The sequence below is a fragment of the Sphaeramia orbicularis genome, chromosome 19, assembly GCF_902148855.1.
Source record: "Sphaeramia orbicularis chromosome 19, fSphaOr1.1, whole genome shotgun sequence".
NCBI lineage: Eukaryota > Metazoa > Chordata > Actinopteri > Kurtiformes > Apogonidae > Sphaeramia > Sphaeramia orbicularis.
The window spans coordinates 46,448,267-46,475,372 of NC_043975.1; the positions used below are offsets into that span (position 1 = coordinate 46,448,267).

Genomic DNA, 27,106 nt, shown 5'->3' on the forward strand with positions numbered 1-27,106 from the left:
TCGCGCGTTCTCAGGTTTGGAGCACTTGCTCAGGAAATGAAGCCAGAGCCAGAGCTTGGCTATATTAGCTGTATTAGGATGGAAAGTTCACCGGCAAACTGTTTTGTCACTAACATAAATCAGTAGTAAATGTTATGTTAGTCAGATAGGTATGAACTGGGGCTGTTCTGTAAGAGTAGAGGTGTTGGAGGAGATTGAACGAGGTATGCATGGATCGAGGCTGCCAGAGCTGGGTCAGCCGGAGCCATCGGGGCGAATGGTTGCAGTGCAGCGCTCGTGAACCCTCGAGAACAAGCATTGTGTGTGCCAGTACTCTGGAGGCGTGGCTTCAGGGGGATGTCTGAAGAAAGGGGTTTGGACTTTTGAATTGAGTGTTTTCAAAATTTAGCTGCTCGAACCATTTTTCTAAGATCTCATACCCCACCTTTAAAGGGTTGATAACTGTGGCCCACACTCAGAGTAGATGATGGTAATTTAACAACAACAACAAAAAAGATTAACTTGCTTTATTATCACTGTAGGGAAATTTGGTCTCTGCATTTTACTTGACATAATACAAACACACAGTACCTAGCATTAGCATTAGCATAGACATTAGAAGCATTGAGCTGCCATTGAAAGCACTTTTAGACGAACTCCATATCTGGTCAGGAGAATAGAGCGATGAAGAGACCAGGCAAACTCAACACAGAAAGGATCTGCCAGCACCTGGAAAACGGATGGAATGTACGCAGAGGACGGACAGAACACTGCATCCGTATCTGTCTGTCTTTAACGTTACTTGCAGTCAGCGTTACTTTTATCAGCGTCATTTATTTTGAAAAATCTCCACACTCTTCACACTCCCCACACATTATTCCTCCTCCTCATACCTGCTGCACTGAACTGTGAATGTCACACAACCATAAGTGGTATCAGTGCAGTCGTATTGGATTACTTTTACGAGTACAAGTACAAGTACACACACTGAGTATCGGAGCCGATGCTCAGTGATTGGATCGGTATATCCCTAGTGAAAACAGTCAAAAAAAATAAAATACTAATATGTTAATCCTGACTAAAGAGACTGTTTGACTGAACAAATGATTAGATACTAGAAATCTTACCTCAGAACTTCGAGTTTACATTGTTTGCTGGTCATATTATCAGACAGCACCGTTAGTCCTGAATCTTGCATCTCAGTATAACTCAGATCCAATTCTCTTAGCAAACAGGACTGGCTCCTGAGAAGTGAAGCCAAAGCTGTGCAGCCTGTTTTAGACAGAATGCAGCCACTCAGCCTAGAAAGAAGAAAATCATTCAGTTGATCATTTCTTTTTCTTTCAATCATATGGCGTACATAAGGTTAAGCTTGAGTGTGAACATACAGAGATTTACGGGAAACTTTGACCACTGGCAGCAGCCTGAGAAGACCTTCTTCTGAGGGAGAGAATTTCTTCAGATCAAACACATCCACCTCTTTTTCAGAAAGTAGAATGAAGACCAATGCTGACCACTGAGCAGGAGAGAGTCTGTCCTGTCTGAGATTTCCTGAACTCAAGAAACGTTGAGTCTCATCCACCAGAGACTGGTCATTCAGCTCAAACAAACAGTGAAACAAATTGATGGTCATCTCTGTAGAAAAACTCTGGGAAATCTTTTCCTTAATAAACAGGACTGCTTCCTGACTGATTTGTGAGCTTCTCTGAATTTGTTTCATGAGCCCGTGAAGGAGTGTCTGGTTGTTCTGCACTGACAAGCCCAAGAGGAAGCGGAGGAACAGGTCCAGGTGTCCATTTGGGCTCTCTAGAGCCTTCACCACAGCAGCCTGGTAGAAGAGTTTCGCTTTAGCTTTGTCTGTGACAGGCTTAGGCCTCTGACTGGTCGACTGTGTTTCTAACAGATTGACCCCAGTGTTGAAGAATGTCAGATGGACATGAAGAGCAGCCAGAAACTCCTGAACACTCAAATGGATGAAGCAGAACATCTTCTCCTGGTACAGTCCTTTCTCCTCTCTAAAGAACTCTGTGAACACTCCTGAGTACACTGAGGCTGATCTGATATCGATGCCACATTCTGTCAGGTCTGACTCATAGAAGATCAGGTTTCCTTTCTGCAGTTGCTCAAAGGCCAGTTTTCCCAGAGACTCAATCATTTTCCGGCTCTCTGGACTCCAGTGTGGATCTGTCTCAGATCGTCTGTCATACTTGACATTTTTTACCTTGGCCTGAACCACCAGGAAGTGGATGTACATCTCTGTTAGGTTCTTGGGTAGCCTTGCACCCTCTTTGGTTTTAATCACTTCCTCCAGAACTGTGGCAGTGATCCAGCAGAAGACTGGGATGTGACACATGATGTGGACGCTTCGGGATTTCTTAATATGGGCGATGATTTTTCTGACCTGCTTCTCATCACTGAATCTCTTCCTGAAGTACTCCTCCTTCTGAGGGTCATTGAACCCTCTGACCTCTGTCACCATGTCAACATATTTAGCAGGGATCTGATTGGCTGCTGCAGGCCGTGTGGTTATCCAGAGGCGAGCATTTGGAAGTAGTTTCCCGGTGATGATGTTTGTGAGCAGCACATCCACTGAGACGGACTCTGTGACATCAGTCAGAGTCGGATTGTTGTCGAAGTCCAGAGGAAGTCGACACTCATCCAGGCCATCAAAGATGAACACAACGTTGGAGTCTTCAAAGCTACAGCTTCCTGCTTCTTTGATTTCATGAAAGAAGTGATGAACAAATTCCACCAGGCTGAAGCGTTTTTCTTTCAGTACATTCAGCTCTCTGAATGTGAATGGAAATATGAATTGTATTCTGTGGTGGGTTTTGTTTTCAGCCCAATTCAGAGTGACCTTCTGTGTTAGGACAGTTTTTCCGATCCCTGCAACTCCCTTCGTCATCAGTGTTCTAACCTGTCGATCTCTGGCAGGCAGGGGTTGAAATATGTCGTTACAGCTGATTGTTGTTTCCAGTCTTGCTGGTTTTCTTGATGGTATTTCAATCTGTCTGACCTCATGTTCATCATTAACTCCACCAGCTTCTCCCTCTGTGATGTAGAGTTCTGTGTAGATTTGGTTTAATAGCGCTGGGGTTCCTGCTTTAGTAATCCCCTCAAACACACACTGGTATTTCTCCTTCAGGTTAGATTTGAGTTTATACTGGCAACGTACAGCAGAGGTCCCTGTAGAGTAAACAACAAAGACCACTTAGAAAAGGTCAACATATTAGAGATGAAGTGGACAATGGCTGAAACTTTGTCAAGGTGCATATACTATATTACAAAAGGCATTGGGACACCTCTCCAAATAATTGAATAAAGGTGTTCTAATCACTTCCATGGCCACAGGCGAATAAAACCAGTGCATGCAGACTGATCCTACAAACATTAGTGCAAGAATAGGTTGAATGTCAGGAGCTTAGTGAATTCCAGTGTGGTGGAACATGAAAGGACACCACCTATGCACAGTCCATTCATGACATTTCCTCAGTACCAGTGGTGGCTCTTGACAAATTTCTCAAGGGGGCAACTGTTGTGATGATGGCTAAGATGAGTGGGTCAAATGGTCAATGGGTCAAATGATAGTAAATCAGTCCGATAGCTAACTTTACAGTGTTACATTGCATTGTTTAATTTGGGTTTCTTGTTCAACCACTAGATGGCAACACCAGACATGAATTGCACTGGATAGTATATTTGTACAACTACAGTATATCAAGTTCAATGTCTCAAATACAACAAATTTGGTTCCAGAATAAAACACTTCCACCATGGCCATGAACACATACATTTATCAACTAGTCTGACCATGAACTCACTGTTAGTACAGTCTACAGTTTATAGAACCATCATGGATGAAATAACCATAATCACATCAAATTACACTATCATCAAAACTGTAATTAATCCAATCTGTCCAGAACATATTCAGTGTATATTTGACTGGGAGTATGTAATCAATACAACTATTTACAATTTAACATTTGGAGAGTACAACAGAACACAACTCAACATTTAATAACATACTCAATCATCACTTGGATTGAAATGTTGCAAAGTGATCAGTGATCCTCTCTTTCAATCAAAGTGATCAATGACCATTTGATTGAAATCAGCCAAAGTGATCAATGACCTTCTTGACTGAAATCAGCCAAAGTAATATAAATATTCCATGGTCAACTGTTAATGGATTTATAATTAGTGGAAGCCATTTGGAACAACAACTCAGTTACGGAGAGGTAAAATCCCAGAGTGGGATCAGTCCATGCTGAGGCCACAGTGTACAGAAGTTGTCAACAAGTCAATATCTCGAGACGTCCAAACTTCATGTATCCCTCAGATTAGCTCCAGAACAGGCATACAGAGCTTCATGGAATGGATTTTCATGTTTGAGCAGCTGCATCCAAGCCTTTCATCACCAAGGTAGCAGCGTAAAGCAGCCGCCACTAGACTCCAGAACAATGTACACTGTCCTTTGGTCTGAACAATCACACCTATGTATGTCTGCCAATCCCATGGACCAGTCTGGGTTTGGCTGTTCCAGGAGAACAGTACTTGCCAACTCCACATTACACCTTACAGATTAAGAATGGGATGTCATTAAAGTTCATGTGTGATGCACCAGATGCCACTGCTCTTATTCAAATGAATTCAGCTCAGCCTGGATTAGTAGAGCCATTCACATTCACAACCACTTATCTGATGTAGGGTGGGTCTGATCAGGTTTGATATAACAATGGGCTGGCTTTTATCTGTATTTGTTGCTCTGAGTGGCTGTAGGTCAATCAGTTGCATTCAGAGACATTTAAGAATTAGTCCAGCAGTGTCAGGCTAATGAGCTGTGCCCATATGTCATTTAACGTGACCATGCTCTAAATGATCTAATACTATAAGCCTTGATACAGTCTAAACAATAAATAGTAAGAAAAACCATCCCTTGTACAGCTATCACCTACTGGGAAATAATCTATGAAGCAGGGATCTATGGAGACCAAAACTGTTATTTGTACCAGGTTGTAAACCTGTTTATTTCTTTAAGCTGGTCATTGTAACGTGGAGGTCTATGGAGAGTGACTGACATTTGGAGCCAGCCTAAAGTGGACAGTCAAGGAACTGCAAGTGTTGGAACTTGTGCATTGGTTTAATTTTGCAGCTCTGCAGGTTACTGCTTGATATCTACACAATGTTGCTTTACACTGCAATGGTTGAACAGTTGGTTGTCAGACAACCTTGAAATTTTTCTTCCACTGCAGCAATGCAGTAGCCATTTAAGTTGGTCAAACTGTTAGTACCTATATGTGGCCTTGGAGTGGCCTTTAATATGAGAATCAATGACAATACACTGACATAGACTACTTCACAGAAGAGTATATGCTTCATCAGTGAGCTCAGCAAGTCAAGACAAATGATATTACAGCAGCTTATTTTCACCTGGTGTTTTATGTGTTCATTTTCTAGTGAACGCCCACTCTTTCAAAAGTCAGGATGGATATCAATATATTACTTTTAGAAAAACAAAGCCATGAAATAAAATGCACAGAAAAACTGGACTGTAATTATAACATACACCAATTGCAAATATATGTCCATATGCAAAAGCATCTTACTGATTTGCAGACATTCAGCCAGGTCATTATGCTTCATCATCCTGAGAAAATGGATTGCAAACTTGGCCAAAGCCTCCTTGCTGCTCCTACACTGCTCCGCCTCCTCACTGTCTACCTCAGCACCATCATCTCTGGACTCTGATGAAAAGTCTTGGTAATCTGGACTGAGGAGCCTGGAAAAAAAACTTCAGTTCCTTCTTCACGAATGCAACCATCTTCTCCTCAAGCAGCTGCAGCAGAAAAGAATAAACACACAAATGTATAGAGCGAGAAGTCCACAGGTCCAGAGCCTTGTTGCAGAAAATGTGCTTATGTAATACCCACCGCCAATACTGAGCCCTGGTCGGTTGGACATGTGACCTCTGACCTCTGCTGGTCACTAAATCAAAACACACACACAAATATAAGCTGTGTCCAAAAGTGTACATTCATTCACTACAGTCAACATTACAATTTCTAGTCATTTGAGAGATCATTTCTCATTGACATTTAACACCACAACTGAAAGGTCACACAAAGGTCATTTTTCACATCTAAAATGTCTCCAAGCATTGCACTGATGAGTGGTAAGGACCGCAGCTCCACAATGAGGCAGAGACTGTGCTTTGAAGTGTAATAGAGCTGATGGTGTCGGCTCCATGAAGCCCTGGTTCCCATAGACCAGGACTAGTCAACTCAAATGTAAACAGGCCCAGTTAGACAAAATGCCTTGAAGCAAAGGTGCAGAAGATCAGAACGCTTAACTGTTTAGTGTGTTATATATTTAAGTAACCTGGTAGTCGTAACAATATTTGAATGTAATCAATACCTGACTGACAAATCAAATGAATTCAGTACAATTAAAAAACTGACAATATTTATTGTCACACAACATAGAACTGAACATTTATGTATGACTGCAGATATGTGTCACATTCCCTCATAAATTAAATAAAAGTAGCGCTGCATTTCAAAATAAGAGAAAATAAATAACAAGTAGTATGTTGACCTGTGGGGAAACCCAGGTTCTAGATCCTCTGGTCCAGTTCATTCCTTTCTTTCTAAATAAATTCCAGGGTCATTTTCAGTTGAATAACCTCTCAGCTAGACACACACACACACACACACACACACTCACCGAGTCTGCTTCCCTTTTATACTGGGACAGTATGAAAACTATAACTGGATATGGTTCTAGTAAGCCCAGTGTACAAGAGATAAATGTGAATGAAATTAATCAATATTTTGCGCAATTTGATGAAATTGATTTTACACATGAAAATTGTAAATTGTTTTCAGCTTTGGCAGCTGATGGTATGGAAAGTCTAGTCCTGTTATGGTTTTGAATGTCAGTGATGTCCAGCAGCAGCTTCAGTCTTTGAGGCCCAGTAAGTCTGCAGGGCCAGATGGGGTTCATCCTCACACCCTCAAAGTCTGCACTGAGCAACTGAGCTGGGTTTTGCATTCTATATTTACACTGTCTTTGTCAAGTGTTAAAATTCCTGCCATGTGGAAAACTTCTTGTTTGGTGCCTATCCCAAAAAAGGCAAATGTCAGCTGTACCTCGTCTAATCTGACACCTGTTGCACTGAAATCACACATTATGAAATGTTTCGACAGGGTTGTTCTTTGTCAGCTAAGGAAACAAGTAGCTTCATTCCAGGACCCACTCCAGTTTGTTTACAGGAAGAGTGTGTGTGTGGATGATGCCTTACTGGATATGCTCCACACTACCTACCAACACCTGGAAACCACTGGCAGCTCTGTTCCAAACTGGAGCTCCGCAAGGCACTGTTTTATGACTCTTCTTATTCACACTGTACACGACTGACTATAGGTACAGTTGTGCCTCTGTCATCTGCAGACATGTTCAGATGACACTGCCCTAAACCTGGGCCTGACTTCTCAGGGTGATGACTGGGGCTAACAGAGAGGAGAATGACTCTTCTATGAACTGGAGGGATTCTCATTTTTTTACAGCTCAACGTGAACAAAACACAGGAGCTAATTATTGACTTTAGAAAGAAAAAACAGCAACTCCAGTGGTCATCGAAGGTCAGTCCCAATGGTCATCAAAGGTCAGTCCCAGTGGTCATACATGTGTAAATGTGGACAGTAAACTGAACTGGAAGAGTCTGGAACACTGACACTGGGTTTAAAAAGGCTCTGTCCAGGTGGTTTTTCCTGAGGAAGCTCAGATCTGTTGAGGTGAACAGGAGGATCCTACATGTGTGTGATCAGGGTGTGGTGGTACTGTGGAACTGAGCCTGGACTGGGGGGTCCAGTGGTTGGTCTAAGCCTGTACTGGGTGGTCCAGTGGTTGGTCTGAGCCTGGACTGGGGGGTCCAGTGGTTGGTCTGAGCCTGGACTGGGGGGTCCAGTGGTTGGTCTGAGCCTGGACTGGGTGGTCCAGTGGTTGATCTGAGCCTGGACTGGGGGGGTCCAGTGGTTGGTCTGAGCCTGGACTGGGCAGTCTAGTTGTTGGTCGGCGTCTGGACTGGCACCTTGAATGCACAGATCTGATTGGCTGAGTGGGATGATGTGGGATGCTTTACATGCATGTAACTGGTCTGTGCGTTTCCTCAACCACTAAACCACTCCCTCAAAGACTACAAAACCTGCACCGCGCCCCACCACTGACTGTAGGTCCAGGTCTGTATGGGACAGCGGTCCACCTGTTAGTGACCTCTGGTCTACAACATTGATTGACCAGTAAAACCCATGGAGTTGGATCAATGTCAGTGGATGGACACGCTGGGTTTATGTTTAGTTAATAAGAGAATGGACTGAAAAAGACAGTGTTTATTCAGTTTTATCTGTTTTTATATAAGAACCTCTGGATTTACTCTGAGCTTTAATGAACACCTACATTATCAGATTAAATTAAATAGAGGAAAATACATAATTTACATTGAAAAATACAAAATACAGATTTTACTGATATTATAATAAATGCCGTTAATCACCTGGGAAAGACAAAAAATTGTTGTTGTGATAAAAATAATTGTGGGTGTTTAAGTGTTATGATAATGATTAGCATTAGCACTACCATGACTAACAGAACTGTAAAAGCTTCATAATGACCCCTAACCCTCATGTTGAAAAACCAGTGGGTGACCTCACAGTTACCTCTTACACAAACTGATGATGGGTGGATTGCTATCTCACCGTATTGTCCAAAAATGGACCCTTAGATTAATGTGGAACCGAAGACCCAAATCAGGGGCCAAAGTCCAAGACCTGACTTTGATCTGCTGCTCAAAAACTTCTTATTTGTGTTCAGAAATCATCTGGAGGAGTCAGCATTCAAAGCAAAGGAGTTTTACTGTTTACTGTGTGTTTACTGAGAGTGATTCACAGTGTCTGTAAGTTAAACAGCACAAGCATTTTATTCACCTCTGAACCACTGTTGTCCAGGTCAATGATCATTTCAGACCATTTACAAAGTTACACCACTGGACTAAAGCCCTTTGGCCATCGGATCACATGACACCATCAGCTCGTCCTGTTGTGGGCTAGTTCTACCGTTTCTGGGTGGTTTCCAAGGTCATGTTTACCTGGCTCAGGTGATGGTCATGTCATGAAATAACCCTTTTTTTCTTTTGAATCTTACTGAAAAATGTGAAAGATACTGAAGAAAGTGGAAAGAGTTCCTGAATCAGAGTTTACATCAACTGCTCTCTTTCTTTCTTTCTCTCTCTCATGCTTACTCACTAAAACAGGGGTGTCAAACTCATTTTAGTTCAGGGGCCACATTCAGCTAAATTTGATCTGCAGTGGGCCGAACCAGTAAAATAATAACATAATAATATATAAGTAATGTCAACTCCAAACTTTTCTCTATGTTTTAGAGTAAAAAAAGTAAAATTACATTATGAAAATGTTTACATCTACAAACTATCCTTTCAAACATTATGAATAACATGAACAAACTGAAAAAATAAGTGCAATTTATGTAATATGCTTCAGTTGATCATTTACACATGTACATAATATATAACTTACATATCACAGTAGGTCTAAAATACACAGAACATTTAGTAGCAGGTGGAATATTGTTAAAATTGCACTTATTTCTCTTAAGACATTTCAGGTTATTCACATTTGTTGTGAAATTATACTTTGTTTTAGTGTAAATACATGAAAATATTTACATTTACAAAGAGAAACATTTGGAATTATGAGTATTTATAGATTATTGGGGAGTATTTGACTGATCTGACCCTTTTGAGATTGAATTGGTTCGAATGTGGAACCTGAACTAAAAGGATTGTTAATATCTTAGTGGAATTTTAGCATTTCACAAATTCCTCCCAAGGGCCGGACTGGACCCTTTGGTGAGCCGGATTTGGCCCCCGGGCCACATGTTTGACACCTGTGCACTAGAAGGTCCTGAGTTCCATTCCAAGTTAGAGTTAGGGTCAGAGTCAGGGTCAGGTAACCCTGTCCTGAGTTCCCTTCCAACACCAAGACCTTTCTGTGTGGAGTTTGCATGTTCTCCCCATGTTTGCGTGGGTTTTCTCTGGGTTCTCTGGCTCCTCCCACTATCCGAACACATGCACTAATAGGGTTATTGGTTCATCTAAATCGCCCATAGATGTGAATGTGACAGTGATCGGTTGTTTGTCTCTATATTTCAGCCCTGTGATGAAAGGCGACATGTCCAACCCCACCTTCGCCCATACATAGCTCCAGGCTCCGCCCCCTCCATCCTCTCAAGGATAAAGCAGTTCAGAAGATGGATGGATGTTTACTCAGTCCATTTTGCTGTATAATTGTTTCTCTATGTTGTTAAAATGTAAATAAGTTCAAAAAAGAAAATAAAAAACCCAGTCTTACTGCACCACTATATCTTGACTGTTCTTTTTACTGTTTTTTAAAACAGCCCAAATGATCCTGGGCTGACTCCATTAGGTGTTAGTTCCTTTACATGTCTTTGTTTTCGTTTTAATTGGCCTATATGTTTCTTCACACGTTTTTTTTTTTTTTTTTTTATATATATAAGATAGATATGGCATGCAGTAATCATTTTATATGGTGACCTTGAACCCGTATTTTAAATCCTTCCACCTTATTCAGATGTGTGTATTAATAATATTGTTTTCCAACCTATAATTACAAATACATTTTAAACATGTTCTAACCCTAAAGCATTAAACTTCAGCACATCGTACATCTAAAAAAACATTATACTACAAGATGATATGGGGGATATTCAGGATTGGAAATGTTGGGCATGTGGACTCAGACTCGTAAAACAAACCATTTGTTTTATGTGTTAAACTCGAACCTTTGATTGGAGGTCTGTCCACATGTGAAGGACACAGGACCAGCTTCCATGGACCAGTCACTCTTCAGGGACTCACAGCTCAGGGGTCTTTGCACAATTCTGATAGAAATAGAAAAAAACAGGATTAAAATTTAAGTAATTACAACTGCAATTTTCAGTTCATGAGACTAAAGCTTCTGATAATAACTATTTCACAAGAGGCGTAATGTCGAATCAACTCAGAGGGACATTTAGATGAAATTCTGATTAAAGGTTAGATGTATAATCTGTGGTGACAAACCCCACTTCACCTTCAACAAAAACCTTTGTTAAGGGGATTTGTTTTGGGCTGTCAGAATTTTTAGATAAAGCATTTTGAAAACTTCTTATTGAACTAAAAATACAAACACACAAAAAAAGAACAGAAATCAAATTCAGGCATGAATAGATTTCTTTTTACTGTAAAGTGGCTTCAGGTTTATTTAAGATGCATATTCTATCAAATACGCTCATAAATTGTAATTTTTTTCTTCCCTCTGATATTCGGTTTTAAACACTAATCTTACTGCTTTACACTCCCTCCTTCTGCATGTGTTACTTGATTCTTCTCTGGTTTTATTTCTACCTTGTGTCTTCTTGTCTGCACAGACCTACACACCAAGACTAATCCCAAAATAAAATTAACTGATTTCTGTTGCATTGTCATTTGGGTGTCAATAAAATCTAGAAATATATACAGAAATGTAGGTCATATTAGTATTAGTAAAAAATAACCCTAACCCACATTAACCCTAAGACACACTAACCCTAAACCACATTAATCCTAACCCACATTAACCCTAAGGTACACTAACACTAACCCACATTAACCCTGAACCACACTAACCCTAACCCACCCTAACCCTAACCCACCCTAACCCACATTAACCCTAACCCACACTAACTCTAAACCACATTAACCCTAACCCACACTAACCTTAACCCACACTAACCCTAAGGTACACTAACTCTGACCCACACTAACCCTAACCCACATTAACCCTAACCCACATGAGCCCTTAGGTACACAAACCATAACCCATATTAACCCTAACCCATATTAACCCTAAAGTACACTAACCCTAACCTACATTAACCCCAACCCATACTAACCCTAACCCACATTAACCCTAACCCACACCAGCCCTAACCCACATTAACCCTAACCCACACCAGCCCTAACCCACATTAACCCTAAACCACATTCATTGTACCCCACAATAACCCTAACCCACATTAACCCTAAGGTACACTAACACTAACCCACATTAACCCTGAACCACACTAACCCTAACCCACACTAACCCTAACCCACCCTAACCCAAATTAACCCTAACCCACACTAACTCTAAACCACATTAACCCTAACCCACATTAACCCTGACCCACACTAACCTTAACCCACACTAACCCTAAGGTACACTAACTCTGACCCACACTAACCCTAACCCACATTAACCCTAACCCACATGAGCCCTTAGGTACACAAACCATAACCCACATTAACCCTAACCCATATTAACCCTAAAGTACACTAACCCTAACCTACATTAACCCCAACCCATACTAACCCTAACCCACATTAACCCTAACCCACACCAGCCCTAACCCACATTAACCCTAACCCACACCAGCCCTAACCCACATTAACCCTAAACCACATTCATTGTACCCCACAATAACCCTAACCCACATTAACCCTAAGGTACACTAACACTAACCCACATTAACCCTGAACCACACTAACCCTAACCCACACTAACCCTAACCCACCCTAACCCAAATTAACCCTAACCCACACTAACTCTAAACCACATTAACCCTAACCCATACTAACCCTAACCCACATTAACCCTAACCCACACCAGCCCTAACCCACATTAACCCTAACCCACACCAGCCCTAACCCACATTAACCCTAAACCACATTCATTGTACCCCACAATAACCCTAACCCAAATTAACTCCAAGCCACACTAACCCTAGCCCACATTAACCCTAACCCACATTAACCCTAAACTAGGGCTGAAAGATATGTCGTTATCGTATCTATATCTAGATATGAACATTCAAGATATTAATATCGAAAAAGCAATGATATAAACGATATAGATTTCCCCTGCGCTCGCCCTGCATGTACAGCTCTGGAAGTCACAACAAATTTAATTTTTACGATTGCCCTTGAATGCACCACTAAGGCCAGCCAACTACAAACCTTATACTGATGACTGGCAGTGAGTTCTTATAAATAAAACTGCACTTTCCACATTCTTTTGTACTATGATGTTTGTATTTTTCTGACAAATGCTTGGTTTTCACCAAACCCGTAGTCATATCGTATCGTATCGATATTGAGATATCTGGCATGAATATCAAGATATGAAATTTTGTCCATAATGTGTCAGCCCTACCCTAAACCACACCTAACCCATAATAACACTAATCCACACTGACCCTAACCCACATTAACCCTAAAGTACACTAAACCTAATGCACATTAAAACTAACCATCATCAACCCTCATCCACATTAACCCTAACCCACATTAACCCAAACCACTATACACCACTAACCCAAACCACTAGAGTTAGTGCAATAACATGTCATTTAGAAATCAAACAAATGTATAAATGCAAATATCAGAAGGATTTGTCACTGGGTTCTGATATGTGTTCATTTTAACAGTCTTAGTTATTTTTGTAACTGATTAATCTATCAGTTATGTACTTTGATTCATTTCAATGTTTATTTGAATAGATGAAACAAAATAATAAAATCGTCTGAAACTGACAATTCCAGAACCAGCTGAAACAACAACCACAACAGTTGTGTGCATTTGTGTAGCTCTAGTGTTTCTGATGTGATTCTGCTCTGTCTTTGTGTGCTATTTGTGTTTGTTTTTCCATTTCAGGTTTTTGATGATGGTAAACATAGAACACAGTCCTACCTGTGTTTGAAATGGAACGGAGGATCCATGGACTGGTCGCTCTTCAAGGACACACAGCTCTGTACAGGGGAACGTGGTCTCTGCTGGACCCTGGTGGGTTAGAGTTAGGGTCATTCATTCAGTCTCACATTCACACTCTGGTGGTGGTAAATGACATGTGTATCCACAGCTGCCCTGGGGCAGTGGGGGGGTGGGGTCAGGATGACAGAAGTGTGGCTGCCAATTTGCACCAAATGGTCCCTCCAAACGGTTATTTTTGTGGGTACAGACCCAGGTAAAACTAAACAAAATGCAGGTGGGTAGCAGGCAAGGAAGTGAAAAAAATAAAAATTTGTGAATGAAAATAATTGTCAGGACATTTAATGATGTCACCACTAACCCTAACCGCTATACATCACAAACCCTCACCATCAATGTACTTGTGATGTTCATATTAATCAAATTAAATTAAATCAAACTAAATTAAATAATTACTTATATAAACGCACAAAGAAATGACAGCCCAGATCCTGGGTCCTGGGTCTGAGTTTTAGATTCCAACCTTTTGTGAATGTTGTCCTACCTGTGTTTGAAATGGAACGGAGGCTCCATGGACCAGTCACTCTTCAGAGACTCCCAGCTCTGAGACCTCTGCAGGGTCCTGGAATCCCTGGAAGTATGGCACACACTGCATTCATACCAACAACACAATCTATAAATTATACATCACTAACACTAACCACTATACACCACTAACCCTAAACACTAGAGTCAGTGCAAAAACATGTGATTTAGAAATCAAACAAATGTACAAATGCAAATATCAGAAGGATTTGTAACTGGGCTCTGATGTGTGTTCATTTTAACAGTTTTATTCTAGTCTTTACTTTTAGTCTTATGTAGAGCTACAGCTACCGGTTATTTTTGTAACTGATTAATCTATCAATTATGTACTTTGATTCATTTCAATTAATATCTGAACAGATGAAACAAAATAATAAAATCGTCTGAAACTGACAATTCCAGAACCAGCTGAAACAACAACCACAACAGTTGTGTGCATTTGTGTAGCTCTATTGTTTCTAATGGGATTCTATTTGGTCTTTGCGTGCTATTTGTGTTTGTTTTTCCATTTCAGGTGATTGATGATGGTAAACGTAGAACACAGTCCTACCTGTGTTTGAAATGGAACGGAGGATCCATGGACTGGTCGCTCTTCAAGGACACACAGCTCTGTACAGGGGAACGTGGTCTCTGCTGGACCCTGGTGGGTTAGAGTTATGGTTAGACCTTACACCAGATACTGCATTGGTATTATAATAATTATGGATTAGGCTTCTATGGAGCTTCAAGGGACCCTTTACATTATTGATCCATCATTCATTCAGTCTCACATTCACACTCTGGTGGTGGTAAACTACATCTGTATCCACAGCTGCCCTGGGGCAGGGGGGGGTGGGGTCAGGATGACAGAAGTGTGGCTTCCAATTTGCACCAAATGGCCCCTCCTACTCACACTTCACCAGTGTGAGTGACACTGGAGGCAAGGTGGGTGAGCTTTCTTAAGGACACAAAGGCACATGACTAAAGCGGGGTACACACACCAGGATTTTCTATTATCTCTAGAGATTTGTTATTTGTTAAAGGTGCGGGAGACTTTCATGACCAATTTTTCATCAAATCTGTCAAACCTCAGTCATATCCTCAGTTTCATGAATCTGTAAGTCTTAATCTATCATTACTCACCTGAATCTCTTCCCTCACGGTGAACAATTTTTTAGTGCCATCCACCATGAACAAACCATGTGTTTACAAACAGAGCTGGGAGGGAACTCGGGGATCTTCGGAGTTTTGTCACGATGTGCATTGTGGGAAACGGAGTTCTAGCCGTTTCCGCGTCATGTTTGTTTCATCCATATAATATCATATGGTGGTATTGCTGCTGCAGCTGCCAGGTGCTGGCGTGAACCTCCGAATGATGAAACTGCGACTGTGCGGATCGAGGACGCCTTTGTGACTGACATGCCTGATATGGATAAGTTAAAGGAATGTCGGCATTGGATTGGACGGATGCGGAGTGTTGCCTTTGTCTTATGGTCAGTCACTAATGGCATTTTGTTTGTACCACAGCTTCACCTCACAGACAAAGGCAGGGGACGCTGGAGTGAGAAGGAAGATGCATTCAAGGCCGTTGGTTGACCATGGGAAACCTGTGCATTTGGTCTACTGGACTCGTGCCTGGCCTCCATGGCCCTACACTGAATTTTGATGTATGGCTGAACCACAGTCTGTAGAGCTCACTATTTTACCTTACTCTAATTTTCTCTTAGACTGTGGTTATCTGGTTTTAAGTGGGGTTTCTTTTGTTTGTTCGTTTGTTTTACTGCCACTTCCCTGACTAAAAAGGCCACTGTTTAACTGCATTACTGAAAAGAGAATGAAACTCTTTCTATTAATTTCTGGTGTGTGTTTGTGCTGTTGGCCCAGGATCTTGTTTAACCTGCTGAAGATAAAGTCTTAGCTCGTAATTGTGACATATAAACAAACCGAAACAAAGAGTTGCCAATAATTTGAACAAATATGAAAAAAATTAAATGTCTTAATATAAATCAGTGTAATTGGACCAATATTCTGCCTGTTCTTAAATGTTGTGTGTGTTTGTAGATCCACTGTGATCTGTACATTATAATGTACATGTGTAAATGATAAACTGAGGCAGAATATTGTTAAATTTGCACTTAGATTTCTAAAGAAATTTTAGGTTGTTCCTGGAAGATTATATTATTCACATTTCTTTAGAGGATACTATGTAGATGCAAACATTTCCATCATGTATTTTTTTTTTTTTTTTTACTTGTTTTGACTCTAGAACATAGAGAAATGTTTGGAGTTGTCATTGTTTATAGGTTATTACCTACCTATCTACCTTAGATTAAGGGGCGTCCCTGCCTATCTTCAAGAAGCTCCCGAAGACCCAGCTCTTCCAAGAGTACCTCCTGTCCTAGCACTTTCAAACATTCCATTTTAAATGTATTATTATGTTTATTCTGTTGTTTTACTTGGTATTTTTATTTCACTGTTTTAATTGTACAGCTGTTTTTATGTCTTCTTAATCTATTCTTGTATTTTAGTATATCATTTAGCTTTTTTAATCTTCTGTACAACACTGTTTTTAATTGTACAGCTGCTTTATGTCTTTAATCTATTCTTGTATTTCATTTCATTTTATTTTATTTATTTATTTTTTTTTTTAAATTCTGGTTTTCCCCTGTAAGTCATTTTTGGAAAAAAGTGTCTGCCAAATGCATAAATGTAAATGTAAACTACATTCTCCAAACTTCACATTTTGTGGTTCCCGAGTATCTGACAATTAGGATGTAACTGTGGTTTCAGAGCCGTTCTAAAGTCCAGTAGAAGCAGCGCTAGTTGGTCACAAATAAAAAACTGTCGAACCATTGGATTTAAATACACCTGGATGTGTCGTCATCTGTGTTTTCCAACTGACCTTTCCGCTGCGTGGTACCCATCATCCCTCCCCACAATGCTTTGGGAGGATGAGAGCCCCTCCTCTGTGTGTTCAGCTGTCTTCTCCATGGTGGAGGGGTGGAGGGGAAAGGGGGTTCACCTCTGAGCCCTGGATGAACTAGAAAGAAGAAGTTCAGGTTTCATACATCACACCTTTAAACCCCACATTAGAACACATGCAGTAGGGCATTTGATCATGTCACAAAAGACAAAGACCGACATCAACTGTTGGGAAACCAAAGCCCACCCTAATGCCCATTTCCTTGTATTATAGCTCCGCCAAGGAGGTTATGTTTTTGCCAGGGTTTGTTTGTTTGTCTGTCCGTTAGTGTGCAACATAACTCAAAAAGTTATGGACAGATTTTGATGAAATTTTCAGGGTTTGTTGGAAATGGGATAAGGAAGAAATGATTAAATTTTGGTGGTGATTGGGGGGGGGGGTGCAGACCAGAAAATTTCATCAAAATCTGTCCATAACTTTTTGAGTTATGTTGCACACTAACGGACAGACAAACAGACAGACAGACAAACAAACAAACCCTGGCAAAAACATAACCTCCTTGGCGGGGGGGGGGGGGCACTGATCAGCCTTGGCGGAGGTCTGCGCTCTCCGAGTGCTTCTAGTTCATTTATTTAATTTTAATTTTTAAAAGTTCAGCGAAATGACCTTCTGCCTTAAAATGACATCTTTAAAAATGTCACTTTCAGCTCATCTCAAAGTGAAGAAGTATCCCACTAACTCTAACCCTTTATCTGATACTAACTACCACCTTTTATCTGACAATAACTACCACCTTTTATCTGACACTAACTACCACCTTTTATCTGACACTAACTACCACCTTTTATCTGACACTAACTACCACCTTTTATCTGACACTAACTACCACCTTTCATCTGTTTTTTCTGCTGTTCACATATACAGGGTGTCCCATAAGTCTCCATACATAGGAGACATAATACATTCCATACATATATGGTTCTAACATGTATTTCTTTATATTTCTTCTTTATAGTTCTTCAGCAGTGGAGAACACGCATTGAAATGTGTTCCCGACAAAATGGCAGTCATATAGAGCATATTATATAAATAAAAATGGTTTATGTCAAGAAACGTTTATTTTTCCTATGTATGGAGACTTATGGGACACCCTGTAGATTGGATGTAAATACAGTTGTGTGATGACCCTAACCCTAACAGATGTGTGGACATCAGAACTTTAAACCAACTAACCTACTGGTGGAGGTGTTTTCTCATGGTCCGGGTTCTTCTGTGGTCCTGGTCTTTGGCTCAGGGTCCGGGTTCGGCTTAGCTCAGTCCATGTCTGGCCTTACACAGCTGACACCAGTGTTAGACTGGTGAATGTTTACCTCAGTTTTCAGATCCACTCAGCTCAGGCTGTTGGTCCTCTTCCTGGATCTGCGTACAGACCTGTCTGACCCGGTTTAACCCCACGGACCCACGGACCAACCCAGTCAGCTCCCACTGAAAATGATTTCACCATCACATGATACAGGTGATAGAAAAGAAGAGGATTACAGAGGAAATCAGACACAGATTTACAGAAACTTACGACAAACCTACATTTAAAGACCCGAGACTCGGAGGCGTAGTGCGCAAAGTGCGCATGCGCCAAAACTCAGAAATGAAACTGAAACTAACGGACATTGACGTAAACATTAACAACAACAGAAGTTTTCTTCTCTTCTTGGGTCAGACAGTAGAATTACATTCTTAATCCCCATAGTATCAATAATAAATTATGGATCACAATAACATACCCCTGCATCCATTCACACAAACGCATCTGATCCCACAATAAACCCCCAGAGTCCCCAAGTCCTATAGAAGTACTGTAACCTGAGCTAAAGAACTCTAACCTGAGCTCTTATAGAAATCCAAAAGTACCCTAACCTATGCTCTTTAAGAAATCCAAAAGTACTCTAATCTGTGCTTTTTAGGGTTAGGGCTGAAGCTACTGAAGAGTTTAGTGTAAACCTGGTCAGACCAAGAATCAAACCAGGGCCTTCAGTGTGACAGGCTAAAGCTCTACCTGTTGAGCTAGATCTACATTCACTAATAATTGCCCTATTTGTTATCTGATTGTCTTGGTACTTTTCAGGCTCTGACATTCATATTTAAGATTCAGGGTTAATTCAGATTAAAGTGTATATTGTGTTGTAAAATATGATCGTAGTGCACAATATGTTCTGTAAACAAAGCAAGTAGGAATATGACAGTTCACAGAAGGATATCATATATGTATGTATATACCCCCCCCCCCCCTTCATTTTTTTCTGTATCTGCCACTACCTAACAATAGAGCACCTCTGTGTTGGGAAGAAACATGTAATTTTAATTTCTAATTATTTTAATTTCAATTTATTGCTCCTGTACAAAGGTAAATACATTTTCATCTTTATCATATTTTTACCTAATAAATCTGTATCTGATTTAAATTTGAATTTAACATATTGTTAAAGTGAAGTGTTTTCTGTTAATGTACCAACATATACCTGAACTTATAAACAACACAAAAGCATTCTCAGAGCTAGCTGCTGTTACATTATTTCAAATTCCTCCTCCATGGAAAAAGTGGGCCGGTTTGGGCAGGAAACTCCCAGGCTGAAGAAGGGGTCCACTCCGCCTCTGGTTTACCCTAACCCTAACCCTGAGCTGACCTGTGGTCCAAGGAATCCCTAGAAGGAGGTCCTCTGGACCTGTCACCAACCAGGACACAAGTACCTATATTAAATGTAAGAACACACACACACACGCACACACACACACACACACACACACACTTACATGTGTTTCTAAATCTATGGGATGGTGTTTGTTCGGATAATGCATGTCTAACAGTGTGTTTGATGTGGGTGGAGTCAGGTGAACCTCAGGATTTCTGTAGAAAAGCTGCCAGTGAGCAGGTTCTGTTCACAGAGAATAGAATAGAATAGAATAGAATAGAATAGAATAGAATAGAATAGAATAGAATAGAATAGAATTTATTTACCATCTGCACAGATACAGTATAGGTACATTGGAATTCTTGTGCGTTTCCCTGAGTCACAGAGTTGAAAAAAAAAGACATGAACAAAAACAGAAACACAGCTAAAACACATAAAACAGTTATTGCACAGACAGGCACAAATGCACACTTGTAAAATAGAGTACTGTGTCAGAAAAATAATAATAAAAGTCCTGGGAGTCAGTTACAATGGTGACAGTGTCATGCGTCGTCGTTTATGTTAATTTAGTTTTGGGTTTTTTGTTTCTTCCTGTATTATTTTGGTGAGAGTAGTCTCCTTCCTGTTTAGTCTGCACTCGGTCAGTCTTGTCTCTGTCTTCCCTTCCCCTTCATTGTTTACACCTGGTGTTTCCCTCGTTATTGTCCACACCTGTTTTTGATCCCTGCCTCCCTTGTATATTCTCCCTGTTCCCTTTGTCTCTTGTCAGTGCGTCGTTTCTGTGATCTTGTGAAGACCAACCATTGTTAAGTATCTTGAACCTTGAATCTTGAACCTCTTGTTATCTTCCTTAGGCTTTATACTGAGTACGTTGTACTTCACTTTTAGCTCATTAGGGTTTTTAGAGCACATTGTGCTTTCTCCTTTTGTTAACCTTTTTGTGATTTTGAGTTCTTTTGTAAAATAAATCCTTTTTTTTGACCACTGATCCATCGTCTCGATGCATTTGGGTCCACACCTTGTGAAGTGTCGTAACAGAGGTCAGTGCGTTCTGTTAAATCTTATGAATAGAACAATAACATTTCGCTGTAAACACATTTGTTCAACCCCCTTTTTTTTCTTTCAAACAGCTTTGACCTTAGCTTAATCTGTGTACCTCTGAGGAACTCTTATGGCTCGACCTCTGGAGGTCACTTGCACAACTTTGCGTGGTGTTGAGTGTTGTGGCTGTTTTAAAGTCTCATCAGATTGTCCTGTGTCCAAACCATTTTGGTCATTAGGAATGATCACAAGAGGGCTACTAGACAGTTTTACTGGGGAGCCCCCTGGTGACAGTTCCTGTGGCTGTGTTGGATCTGGAACAAGTTGTAGATGTCTCCTGTTTCTGCGTGATACTGTACAATTATCCATTTTCACCAAGTAAGAACATGGTTCATCACACTTGCTGAGGACTTTAGCTGAAGTTTTCCATGCTTTTTCTCCATCCAACTTTATTTTGACATCCTGTCCAGGCAGTAGCTCAGGCAGCTGTTGAGCTGAGTAGTGGCGATCATGGAAGAACTTGGATGACTTGGTCTGAGTGTCCTTATGTAGAATGCTTTCTTTGTTTGTTTACAGGCTCACTCTGCATTTTGTTTTCCAGCATTGGTAGTGTGGTTCTGATATGTCTGCCTGTCATTATCTTTGCTGGGCTCACACCAGTTGCAGTACTTGGAGTAGCTCTGTAGCACATTAGAGCTAAATGCGGGTCTGGTTGTTTCAGGATACGTTTTGCAGTCTGGACAGCACGCTCTGCAGCACCATTTGCTTGTGGAAAGTGTGGGCTGGAGGTTATGTGTGTGAATCCGTACTCCACACAAAACTGCTTGAACTCATCGGACATGAATTGCGTGCCATTATCTGTAACTAGCTCCAGTGGTATTCCCCATCTCACAAACATGCTTTTTAGTCTACCAATGACCTGTCTACTTGAAGTGATTGACAGGTGACTTATCTCAATGTCTCTGGAATAGTAGGCAGTCACAATCAGATAGTTTTGTTTCTCAAACTCACATAGGTCAGCCGCGATACGCTGCCAGGGTCCTTCGGGTAGAGGAGTAGTGAGGAGAGGTTCATGTCTTTGTGAAGGTTTGTTCTCAATACAGAATCTGCATGTAGTAACAAGCTGTCTAATATCTGTGCTGATGCGAGGCCACCATACTGACATCCTTGCTTGGGCGCGACACTCAGTTAGTCCTTGATGGCCCTCGTGAATGCGTTTTAGAACATCAGGCCTGAGAGCTGCAGGAATGACTAGTCTGTCCTGATACAAAACCAGTCCATCTACCTCTGAGAGTTGTGAACGCGCTGAATAGTAGCCATGGAGTTTAGGATGTAGTGACTGTCTGGGTGGCCAACCTTTCTGTATTAGGCTGGTTACTTTTTTCAACTCTTCATCCTGTTGTGTGGCTGCTCGGATTTGTCTTAGCTTTTGTGGTGACACGGGTGCATTTGACACAACAGATTGTAAGTAAACTTGTACCTCTTTGTCAGTGCTGTTGTCACTTGTGTTGCTCAGTGGGTTTCTGGAGAGAGCATCCGCTACGGCCAGTTGTTTCCCTGGGACATGCTCTGCAACCACCTGAAACCTCAAAAGACGCATTAAAAGTCTTTGACACCTGGGAGGGGCTTTGTCCAAGTCATAAGTGTTTATTAAAGCGACCAGTGGTTTGTGATCTGTTTGCAATCAGAAACTGTCCATGCCCTGTACATACCGTGCAAATCTCTCACAGGCCCATACACCAGCTAGACACTCTTTCTCAATTTGTGAGTATCTTTTCTCTGAGTCAGTTAAAGAGCGGGAACAGAAAGCTACTGGCTTTAACTTACCCTCATGTACCTGTAGTAGAGTGGCTCCCAAGCCAAAGCTGCTGGCATCTGCACTAATGACAGTCTCTCTATTAGGATGATAGTACACAAGTGCTGGTGCTGATACAAGCATAGTTTTTACCTCCCTGAACGCTTGCTCTTGTGCATAGTCCCAAATCCACTTGCTCTCCTTCCTGAGCAGTTCAGTGATTGGATGTAACTTGGTTGACAGGTCTGGGAGAAACCGTCCCACGTAGTTGACAAGGCCCAGGACCTGGCAAAGCTCTTCCACATTTCTTGGGCTTGGCATTTCGGTAATGGCCCTGACTTTGTCGGGATCTGGTTTCATTCCCTCAGCACTGATTATGTGGCCAAAGTACTGTATTTCAGATTTTAAGAAATGACACTTCTGTTTGTTCTGTTTTAGTCCACTTTCTTTGATTGTTTTCAGAACTTTGCTCAGACGTTTGTCGTGCTCTTCTTTTGTTGTCCCAAAGACTAGCACATCGTCCATCACAACTACCACACCGTCGTGACCCTTTAATAACTCTGACATTTGTCTCTGGAATATTTCAGGGGCAGACGTAATCCCAAAAGGTAAGCGTTTGAAACAGAATCTGCCCATGGGTGTGATGAAAGTAGTTAGTTTTCTGCTGCTTTCTTCTAAAGGAATCTGCCAGAATCCACGTGACGCATCCAATGTTGAGAACACTTTAGCTCCCGCCAATTCTGGGGCTATGTCCTCCAGCGTTGGCAGCATGTACCTTTCACGTTTAACTGCATTGTTTAGGCGCTTCAGGTCAACACACACCCTGACTCTTTCTCTGTTCTTCTTTTCGACCGGTACCATGGGGGCGCACCAATCAGTGGGCTCTGTGACCTCTTCGATTATCCCCAGTGTTAACATGCGCTTCAGTTCAGTTTCGACTTTTGGCAAAAGGGGAAAAGGCACTCTTCGTGGTGTTGTTAGGGAGTAGGGCTCAGCATTGGCTTTCAGTTCAATCCTCACCGGATCACACTTTAGAAGACCAATGTCCCCAAAAACGTCCTCTAACAGTCCAGAGTTTATCCCATCAACTCGTTTGACTAGACCCATTCTCTTGGCTACACTGCCACCTAGCAGGTTGTGTGCATAAGGGCCAGTGATAACAGTTATCCAAAACTTGTACTTTTGTCCCTTGTAGTGACTAGTGGCCAGGAATTTTCCTGTGCACTGTACTTTTCCTCCTGGGCTTGTAATATGTCGTGACTTTCTCTGAGCGACCAGACGGGGGCAGTGTTGTAACTTGTTAACTTCACTCTGCCATGACTGTAATGTCGGCTCCTGTATCAATTTTGAACTCGACCGTGCTGCCATTGACAGGTAAGTTCACCAACCATTCCTCGTCTGTACCATGTTGCTCAATGACACTGTCCTCATTCACAGCTCCAAGGAAAAACTGATCCTCTATGTCCAACTCTTTGGTAATGACAGTTACTTCTTTCAGTGTTTTTGTGAAACGAGCCACCTCAAAATGACCAATTTTGTTGCATTTCCTGCAACTTTTATTTCTTGCTGGGCAGGGCTGTGCTTTTCCATGTTGCCTTTTGCAGCGGGTGCAGCTAGTAGAACTCTGCTCGCGGTCCTCAGCTCTCCCTTGCTGGCTGTGGGACAAAGTGGTCGCTGAACTTTTTAATCACTTTGTCATAGTCCAACTGTGGCCTGGGTCTTTCCACATCTTCCTCTTCTTCGTTTTCATTATCAGTCTCCTTGCCATCACTAAACACAAACGAGTCATATATGGCTTCTGCCTCTCTTCCCATGGCGTAGAGAAGCATGTTTACCTGGACCCCACCGCTGTCTTTGTTTAGCTTCGAGGCTATTCTGTAGCGGTCGAAACGGCGGCACCACATTGTCCATTCAGCCGGTCTTGAAAAATCAAAATGTTCTGGTGGTCCGAACTTTGCCATTACTCCGTTATGCAGGCGTCCTGTCGGCCACTTCTGACACCATGTCGTGTATAGCGAGTAATAAATGAAGAGGCAGTTCAACTTCTGATCGGTGTTCTTTATATAAAGCAGGACAGGCACATGTCAAGTCTAACAACAACCAATTTCCTGTTTACGTTTTGTGCTCTCTTCCAAGAAATACATGAAAATAATAAGTAAAAATAACTTTAAAAAGTGTATCTGTTTGGCATTGCATAGGGTCTTTTATTCAATATCTGTGTTGAGCCTCTATAGTTCTATACTCTTGAACTAACTTACACTTTGACTCCTAAAGAAGTGTCTTATGTCCAGTTTTCTTTTCTCTGACATCCTTCAAATCCTAATTACCAAGCACACATGCATGGACGCACGCAAACAGACACATGTACAAATGTACATGTAAATGACACCACTGATGTTCAAATCCATCTAGCTGATGTGACCCAGGCAGAAAAAAATGCAAACATAGTTGTTCAGACACCAGGGGCCTCATGTATAAAGCGTGTGCACGCACAAAAACCTGGTGTATGTCCTTTGCCACGCTCACGTTCAGATGTATAAAGAGTGAAATGACTTTGGAAATGTGCGGTGCTCCATGCCAACTCCATAGCTGGTGTACGCACGGTTCTAGTGCTTTTGAACCATTGGCGACACTTAGAGGTGACACTGGGAAACTGTTAATAATGTGAAAAAGGTCATTCCTCCGATTGATGGGCACATCAGAGATACACAGATGAACAATGAACACACCAGCACGTCATCCTACTGTCAGAGCAGCACATCCACCCACCAGAACCAGAACCAAACAGACCCTGGACCCACCAATGCCAGTCCTGCCCGGGAGGACATTAAGCAACAACCATATAAAGTAGGGCTGCACGATTAATCGATTTTAAATCGAAATTGGATTTTTTAATTAGTACAATTTTTAAAAAAAGGGAAATCGTAAAATCGATTTCATCTCTCTCGTGCCTGCGGGCTGCGCGCTTGCGGGCTCCCGTAGGCTCCTCCTCCTATCAGTGACAGCGGTCTGTCACAGAAGTCCGTGTAATGACTGGACTTTAAATGTGTTAATGAGCCCGCAGTACTTATACCAATGTAAGCCGTGGCTTCACGCACGGATCCCGCAACTGAAATATAACTGCATGCGGATCACTCATCTTCCGTTGTCCCGGATCCGTACTGTACTGTCTTCTTCTGAACCGGGTCCGGGTCTCGGGGTCAGCAGCCTCAGCAGAGGAGCCCACACAGCCCTGTGCCCACACACATCCACCAGCTCCACACATAGAATCCTTCCAGCGTGTCCTGGGTCAGTCTGTTCCACGCACGGATCCCCCAGTTTAAATAGAACCGCATGAGGATCACTCATATTAACCTGGTCCATGCACACACATACGCACGACTGATGCCTGTCACTGACTTACATTGGTATCACTGCTGTGGGCCAGATACCCAGGAAAAAAAAACAAAAAACAAAAAAAAACCCCACATATATATATATATATATATATATATATATATATATATATATATATATATTTATAATTTAGTCATCTTTCTTGCTAAATTTTTCATTCACAAATGTAAGTTCTGTAACACAAAACCAAATATTATTTATTTGTTGAAAGATGTTGAACTTTATTTAAAGCTGTTCGATAAATCTGGAAACAAAAAGGCTATAAAAAACATAAGTATTTGCTCTGATTTGGACATTATATTGTAGTGTATTCCCCCTGACAAACTTCTGTTATTTTCTTGTTGTATACATTGTTTGTATACTCTACTTCATTCAATAAAGATTTAATTAAGAATAAAACTTATGTGGGTTCATCACGTGATTCCATCACAGATTTGAGGTGCCTTGCATTGTTGGCTGCTCATGAAAACAGCATGCTGACTTCTGTTGTCTTTTGTAGTTTTACCCAAAAATCGAAATCAAAATCGAAAATCGAGTTTTTAGAGGAAAAAAATCGGGATTTTTTTTTTGCCAAAATCGTGCAGCCCTAATATAAAGAGATGAGGACACAAAATTCACTTGTTGATAAATGCATTTTTTCTAATATTAATGTCTGTGAGAACATTTATTAGTCGGTCCAGTCGCTCATTGACGCAGCTGATTGTCCTCTCGATGCCCTCTTGTGACTCGGGTCAGCATGGACCCATGCCGGTCGGACAGGCATCAGCAGTGAGCTGTGGCGGACTGCAGGATCAGCTAACGCCGGGGAGGCAACAGGAAGCCTCTGTGACAGGAGGATGATACTGCGTCTGACCGTCTTC

At 41.4% G+C, this 27,106-nt stretch overlaps 2 protein-coding genes across 3 annotated transcripts in view; both read right to left on the reverse strand.

Moving 5' to 3' along the window:
• LOC115439237 (NACHT, LRR and PYD domains-containing protein 12-like) overlaps window positions 1–5,764 on the reverse strand; it is a 20,983-nt gene extending 15,219 nt beyond the window's left edge. The window contains exons 1-3 of the mRNA XM_030163051.1: window positions 5,589–5,764; window positions 1,368–3,165; window positions 1,107–1,280 (exon numbers count right to left, since the gene is read on the reverse strand). Coding sequence (XP_030018911.1) covers window positions 1,107–1,280; window positions 1,368–3,165; window positions 5,589–5,628 — 2,012 coding nt within the window. The 5' untranslated portion in view covers window positions 5,629–5,764. The remainder of the gene's footprint in view (window positions 1–1,106; window positions 1,281–1,367; window positions 3,166–5,588) is intronic.
• LOC115439239 (uncharacterized) lies at window positions 5,684–19,031 on the reverse strand. Of its 2 annotated transcripts, none has more exons than XM_030163058.1 (8): window positions 18,561–19,031; window positions 17,307–17,444; window positions 14,976–15,065; window positions 14,385–14,471; window positions 13,823–13,912; window positions 10,858–10,956; window positions 5,913–5,967; window positions 5,684–5,818 (listed from the first exon to the last, which is right to left on the reverse strand). In XM_030163058.1, the coding sequence occupies exons 2-8, from the start codon at window positions 17,393–17,395 to the stop codon at window positions 5,714–5,716; spliced, it is 615 nt and encodes a 204-aa protein (XP_030018918.1). In that variant the 5' UTR covers window positions 17,396–17,444; window positions 18,561–19,031; the 3' UTR covers window positions 5,684–5,713. The 2 variants fall into 2 exon arrangements, with proteins under 2 accessions (XP_030018918.1, XP_030018916.1); XM_030163056.1 differs by having other exon boundaries at window positions 14,385–14,489.
• Window positions 19,032–27,106: the final 8,075 nt, after the last annotated feature.

What these genes read in the sequence shown, in the direction of transcription:
- LOC115439239 (XM_030163056.1), bottom strand. Translation starts at nt 17,395, where the DNA reads ATGGAGAAGACAGCTGAACACACAGAGGAGGGGCTCTCATCCTCCCAA. An exon ending in GGACAGACCTCCAATCAAAG is followed by an intron (nt 5,968 to 10,857) that starts GTTCGAGTTTAA and finishes GTTTTGATTTAG; the next exon opens with TGACCAGCAGAGGTCAGAGG. An exon ending in ACCAGGGCTCAGTATTGGCG is followed by an intron (nt 5,819 to 5,912) that starts GTGGGTATTACA and finishes TTTCTGCTGCAG; the next exon opens with CTGCTTGAGGAGAAGATGGT.